Consider the following 7,252-nt stretch of genomic DNA (forward strand, 5'->3'; position numbering starts at 1 on the left):
GACAATAAGGCTGGTTCACTTATACTCCCATCAATAAGTAGGCACCTGTACCAAGTTTCAGCTTTGGCATTCTAAGTGGAATTATATTGCAAAAGAAGGATTAACACAGTACTAATTATAGCAGCATTGTCAACATTAAGCTTCTTATCTACACTGCTAAAATAGAGTATTTCTCACCCATATCCTATCTGTGTCAAAAATAAAATTTTAAAAACTGTATTCATAAAAATTTCTGAATTTCCTCAAAAGAGCTATCTTCTCAATGACACCTCAACCGCAACAAGCCAAAGCAAAAATAAAAGCTATCCAAAAATTGCTAGGCTAGACTAGCTACTCTTAATTTAAAAGATACCATATTCAAAAATGGTACTTTATTTAAGAAATTTATTAAATATAGTCATGGAATAATGCAGGTTTTCCAGGTATGTGTGCAGGTGTGTACGATGTCTGAGCTGAGTGATGGCATATTTGAAAAAAATATAGATTTCAACAGTGACATTTCATTTGGAACTCTGGAGCCATCTTCGAATGGTTGCACCAGTAGTGCTGGCTACTACACAGACAGCCCCACCCACCGTCCACCACGTCGGCATATTATCGAAGAAAGCAATCTGAAAGATAAAAGCAAAGACTATATCCATTGTCTTCATTATTGCTACGAGTCCTGCTTTTTCTATTTGAACAGCTTTAGTGATGAATATCTGACCCCCCAAACCTAAGAGCCCAATGAGTATGAGAAACAGTCTATCCAGCCCACAGTAAGGGAGACTCCATTCTCCTATGACAAAGAGGATGATGATGCATTCAGGAAGGCCAAGTATGACATAATACCAAATGCTCAGAAAGTAGTCCACAGATTTTCCCATTTTTCTTAAGATAACCAGAGTCATTGCAGCTAGCACGGCATGTCCAATTGCGGCAAATGTTCCCTTAATGTGCTCTGAATAGCTTTTGCTCATCCCTGATGTGTCGGAGCCAAATAAAAATGGCGGCCTCACGATAAGGATCACTCCAACGAATGCGAACAACGTGAAGAAAGCATCCCAAAGGCTATACTTTTCCTTGAGAAATATCCAAGCAAATATTGACGTAAACACTGGACAGCTAAATGCAATAACTGTGGCATCTGCGAGGGACGTCGTCTGGAAAGCATAGTACATAAGGATCATGGCACTGGAACCAAAGACCCCTCTGAGAAGAAGGAAAAGTCGCTGGCCTTTGGGACCTATGAACCCAGTTCTGCAAATTCAAATGAAAAAAAAATGCATTTTAAATGAACTTGGCATTGCTTTTAAATCAAAATGTTTAATCAGACATTACTCTAAAAGTACATTATACTAACAATAAGAAGTAACAGTAAATTCTACCTAGTATTGAATAGTATGCATTGTTTAAAAATATTTTTCTAGGTATAGGTAATGATGATTCAAAATGTTCACAGCAGGAGCAAAAGAAGAACACAGAACCTCATAAACAGTATGATAAAAAGTAGGTAAATATGACTGTTTTCCCACATACATTTTTGTAAAAAATGAAGGCAAAAAGAATGACATGTTAAGAGGTGTTAAACCCTAGTAGTAGAATCACATAATTTCCCCAAGTTTCCTATGATGAAAACACGTCATTTTATAAACATAATTTCAAGATTTTTTTTTGTGGCATAACATGAGGAAGCTTAATCCATCAGTTCTATATAAAAGCTGAACAATGTTAGAATTTAGTCACTGAGTGTGGGATACCTTTTCATTGTTCTTACGAGTTAAAATACACTGAAGAAAACAAAAGCAGTGGTTCATACATAAAATTAGTGCTATTGTTTTTCCAATTAAACACTCCAAACCTACTCTGATGCTCCTAGTGAGGTATAACTCACTGACTCACGCTATGCAGACTTCATCCAGGTGAACATGAACATTTGTGGCCCATATATATGTAGAAAAAGCTATGAATGTTCCATGATAGTGAACACAACATCAAAACAGACTAGAGCCAGAGATTTTTCAAAATACTTCCTGGCTGTGACTATTTTTATTGAAAAATGGAGAATATGGTTGCTAACCTCAGTGCTATTACCTCCTGTAGGAAGTGGTGGAGCTCGCCGTTACTTCTGGAAGCTTACACATTTACATGGGGATTGCTGGCAATGTGAATCTTTGCAGACTGTCACTTTCTAACCAATTTCTCAGGATACAGAATGACACTATTCTAAATGAATCTGTATCATGGCATGGATACAAGGAGGCTCTGCAGGCAAGCAATGGAAACTTGATTTGAGGTTTAAGCATCTTCAGCTTCCAAACAAAGAGCCAGGTAGCCAGTTAGGGCCCAATAAGTCTCCTCCCAGGGTTCAAAGAACACAAAGGTATGTCTAAGGTATGGGGTGGGGAGGGGCTGATTTCAGCCCTACTGAGAATGACCGATTCTACACAGAAGAAAAGGGATCAAGTATGGAGTGGGGACAGGGGAGGTGACAGTAAAAATAGTACCTATATGTTGAAGTCTCCAGAAAGTACTCTAACAAAGAATAACCCTTTATCTGACCCTTGCAACCTGCTCTGGGGCACAGCCCTGACAGCGCCGCTCCCTCCAGCTTATAGGATAAGAAAACAAACACCAAAGCAGCCAAAGATCTTGCTCAAGGTCCTACCTGCCACCCTCTGTGAGACCACCATCTTCCTGGCATGATCTGGCAGGGCAGTCTGTCCCACTGAAAGAAACCTGACACTCTATACCTCCCATCATTTACTTTTTAAGCTTCAAAACACTAGCTATGCCAAAGTAAAGGAGGGAGGGTGGTACACCCAGAATTTTGTCTTCAAATAGAAAGGGTGAACAACTACATGGCCCCCTCCTCCTTTGATGGACATGGGGTTTGTGCTTATGGAAGGGTCTTCTCTGAGTAGATCCTGAGAACCTGTCATTGATCAGGGTAAAGGGGAAGACTGGTCCATCTATGATAAACCAGCTTACAGGAAAAATATTAAGGCAGTTCAAAAGATTCACACACTTATTAACCTCCTCTACTTCACTCTGCAAAATACTTACTTTCTGTATATTAAGCAAGGGATAATAACTAGCATTTGGAAGACACATCGAAACGCACTGATCTCCACAGCATGGACGCCTTGCACTTTTTTAACAAATAAAGAGGCCACTGAGAAAAGGAAGGCAGACAACACTGTGTAAAACAAGCCAAGTCCAGGGCAGGGTGCTTTCTTCTTGGCTTCTGAAAAAGATTAAATTGTGGTTAGTCCTTGCTTCCAAGTATATGTGTCATCACTTTTACTTAGAAACAAACTGAGAAAGATGCACTCTATCAGCCAACAGCTAGAGGAATACAGGTAAGACCCGAACATCCCTGGCCTTGTACCATTTTCCCTACCCGTTATGAAGAATCCATAGGTACAGGTAACAATTTAAAACTACATTAAAAAAAAATGTCATTTCTCCCCATAAAGAGGGATTTCTTTTGGTTCACTAAGTATCATCCCTCACTTGACAAGTCAAGAAAATCTTGCTAAGAGGATGAGAGGGATCTATAAGAAACACCTGTCAAATGGAGGTGGAGTCCTTATCAGTGACAGAGTCTTCCATCCTCTCACCGGTGAGCTTCAGGGAGAAAAGCTGCTTTGCTGAAAATCAGTTTCCAACTGTTTCATCTGGTCATTTGTTTATCATCTAACTTCTCCCATGAGCCTATGAGTTTTCCCAGGACTGGGAACCTCAGCCATCTTGTTCATGCCTGGGACATATGCAACCCAAGGAAGTATCCAGTGAAGGAGAGAATGGAGAAACCCTTGGAAAGACAAGGGTCTAAGGTGACTGGCAAGAAGATGAAACTGGAAAGGCCTGGCTGTTGTGTAACCGTGAGCTGCTAATTCTGCCCCCATCTTAATCTGAACCAATAAATTTGTGCTTTCTGCTGGTCTTCAAATCTTTATTCCTGACATCTGGTGTAGCATTAAGGACAAGTTGCACACTGGGTGTGTAGACAACACCACACCACTGTCTCCTAGCGAACATGAAAAAGAGATAGTGATAAGGAAAACAACTGACTCTTGTCAATTAAGAGTCTACTGGAGACATAAAACCTGTGGACGCTGCAATTTACTTTGAACTTGGTCAGCCACTCCACTCTTAGAATGCACAAAGTGTTACTCAGCTATGGAACATTATTGCATAATTACGTTCTCTTTTTAAAATGCCCTTCTCTGATAAATGATACACCAGGTAATAGATTTCAACACCCTCACATCAGATACCTTTGTCCACAAGCGCCTGCAAATCCTGACCAAGGTATGAGGACACTGTATGGCCAGCCCTTTACATCAGTGATGCTCTCTTCAGAAACCTGTTCTAGGCACACAGCTGGAGAGACTGCTTTGGAACTGTGGCTCTGTTTTTGATGCCCCCCACGATAACTTTATCCCTGTACTCTGACATTGCGGGAGTGAACCACCCAGGCCTCCAGAAGGAAACTGCAGAAGACTTCCAGGCACAAGCACCACAAAATGCATGCCTTGGCTGTGGTCAGTCTGAGAGCTGGGCTTCTGAAATTACAAAACTTAGATCCAAATAAAACAAGCTTTCTTCAACGAAGCCTCCACCCTCAGACAGAACAGAATGAAAAGTCCCAGGACAGAAAACATCCACCTGGTTTACTAATCCAAGGGTCTTCTCCAACTTAAATGCAATGGCTTTTTCTCTAATAATGGTATAATTTAACTTGAAAAATGGGTCTTCTCCTTTAAAACAATTTAAAAGGAAAAAAATGCTTTATTTTGAAGTAGGGTCTCCCTGTGTAGCCCTGGCTATCCTGGAACTCACTACATAATCAGGCTGGCTGCCCACTCAAGAGATCTGCCTACCTTTGCCTCCAAATTCGTGTCTAAGGTTGGTGATTTCTGATTAAGGACAGGCAGGTAATAGACAGGTGAACTAAACTTGACTGTTGGTAGAGGCAAGGATGTTCTGACCTCAGTTTCTTACTAAGTGGACATTTTAATTCCCTGTGACAATGGCAGTGAGCAGTGTAAGGTATTGCTCACATGATGTACCTCCACACTCATATCCACACAGTGTGTGTGTCTAATCACTCCAAACAAGCCAAGTTGAAAGTTCAACTATTCAAGTGAAGTGGTCGCCACATAACTTCCAGAAGAAAGTAAAAACCCAGCTCACTAGCTTCCCCACACTCGGCTTTATGCCAGTGATTCGGACCTGGCTGCGAATCACCAGAGTAACTTAAAAATTCCATTTCCAGGCCCCACCCCAGAACTTTTGGAACTCTGTAAAAACTGGTTGGAGGCATTCACTCCAGCAGGAGAGTATGAGGTACAAGGCTAAGATAACATCTGGCCTTTTAGTTCAAGATCTACACTGCTGCTGCAGCAAATAGCTATCTGGACAGGTGATAACTGCCTGGTAAGGTTATCCAGTTCTGACCTAACTTGAAGATGAGTTTTGTTAAGAAATCACTTAGATCAACAGTCTCAAAGCCAGGCGTGGCGATGAATGCCCTTAATCCCAGCACTCAAGGAGGCTTAGGCAGGAGGACTGGGTGTGAGAGTGTGAGAGTGAACTGGAGACCCTGTCTCAAAAAAATTTTTTTAAGAGTCTAAAATGAACCAGTCAAAAGTCCAATGCCAACAGTTTAGTGGTTTGTGGTTGGTTTTTTTGTTTTGTTTGTTTGTTCTTTCTCAAAAATAACTGTTAGGACCTTGCCTTGAAATTGAAAGACAAGATTCTTGGGTGTTCACACAGGTTTGACATATTGCCAATGAGCTGCCAGAGTATCCAGACCCCCTCACTAGTGCACAAATGTACCAGTTCCACAGTAAGCCAAAATGACATTCAGCCATAGGGAGATTAGGTGAGAAACTGACCTCTTCATGAGCCACCCATCTGGGCAGCCTAGTAAGTTCTGGAGCCAAAGCCCAAGGAAACATAACCAGAAACCCAATCACTTCTCCTGGCTTTAGAGACAGAAATGTAGCAACAATTATCTCCCTAAGAATTTTGTCTCTAAACTCAGAAAGAAGGAAGGAAAATGGTGGGACAAGAGGCACAAAGCCCCGAGACATATTCCAGGCATGAGATAGCCAACGGCATTAAGTTGGTTCTGAAAAATCTCCTCGGGTTTTCTTCTGGGAAGTTAGGGAAGTGGAAAGGGCCCTAGGCGTAGTCTCTGGCAAAAGCAGAGCCCTACCTAGTACCTACCTAGTACTGTCCAGACCTGCCCTACCCAGACCTTGGAAGATTGCAGTAGGGGGTGAGATCCAACCCCAAAGCCCTCACCTCCCACGACCTCACTTCACCCGTTTGGAAGAGGAGTTTGAACAAAAGTCAAGAGCTCCTCACCTGGGCTTCTAACAAGGCATACCTTGTTTTAATCTCGTAGCTAGAAAGTCCACCCATCCCCAAAAGCTTGAGGTCAAGTGGTCCACTCAACTCTCCTCTCTGAGATGCTAAGAGATGTCTGGGACAAACACTTTCAATATCCAAGTCTTTTCAACTTGGTTCTGGAAGATCTGTTTACCCCCTAAAAGAGGGTCCCAACCAGGTCTGCTTCCTCCCAGGTCGCCGCCTGCCCTGCCCCTTTCGGTGACCTTTCACCTCTGACTGCCACTGGACCGGACCGTGAGGGCCTGCCCTCGTCACACAATTTGGGGGTGCGAACACTTGGAAACTTTCTGGGTCCGGGATCCCGCAGAGAACCCCGGCCCGGCCGGCCGGCCGGCCCTGCCCGCCAGCCCCGCACTCACCCGGCTCCCCACGCGAGCTGCCGCACGCCCAGGCTCCGTACGGCCAGCACCTGCCGGGGCCGGGGGCGTCCGCCGCCTCGACGTCCGCATGCTCCTCGCCGGGGGGCGCGGGGTCCGCGAGCCGCAGCTCCGGCTCGCGCAGCTCCACCGCGTCGCCTGCGAGCTCGGCCGCGCTCTCAGGGGGCTCCATCCCGCAGCCCGCGCTCTCCCGGCAGCCGCGCGCCGTCTGGCGCTCGCCCGCAGCCGCCGCCGGGCCGCTCAGCTCTTCCGGCCCCCGGCGCGCCGGTGCGTGTGCGCGTGCGCGTGCGCCCGCTCCCGGCTCGGCGCGCCTGTCCCCCGCTGCCCTCCCGCCCCCGGGGAGCCTGCCACCAGCACTCGTGCACTCGGGCTGCGGTGGCCACAGCTGGCCCGGCGGAGGGCGGCCCCTCCTGTGCAGACTGCACACTGGCCCCCCTCTGTCTTGGAACAGACAGGGTGGCACTCTGGGT

The 7,252-nt window shown here is 45.1% G+C and overlaps 1 protein-coding gene across 2 annotated transcripts; it reads right to left on the reverse strand.

Moving 5' to 3' along the window:
- Window positions 1-426: 426 nt before the first annotated feature.
- Window positions 427-7,031, reverse strand: Slc35g1 (solute carrier family 35 member G1). Of its 2 annotated transcripts, none has more exons than XM_051199747.1 (3): window positions 6,765-7,031; window positions 3,046-3,223; window positions 427-1,239 (listed from the first exon to the last, which is right to left on the reverse strand). In XM_051199747.1, the coding sequence occupies exons 1-3, from the start codon at window positions 6,952-6,954 to the stop codon at window positions 501-503; spliced, it is 1,107 nt and encodes a 368-aa protein (XP_051055704.1). In that variant the 5' UTR covers window positions 6,955-7,031; the 3' UTR covers window positions 427-500. The 2 variants fall into 2 exon arrangements, with proteins under 2 accessions (XP_051055704.1, XP_051055703.1); XM_051199746.1 differs by having other exon boundaries at window positions 435-1,239; window positions 3,046-3,226; window positions 6,765-7,029.
- Between the last annotated feature and the right edge of the window lie 221 nt (window positions 7,032-7,252).

This window comes from Phodopus roborovskii, unplaced genomic scaffold, assembly GCF_943737965.1.
Source record: "Phodopus roborovskii unplaced genomic scaffold, PHOROB, whole genome shotgun sequence".
Taxonomy (NCBI): Eukaryota; Metazoa; Chordata; class Mammalia; order Rodentia; family Cricetidae; genus Phodopus; species Phodopus roborovskii.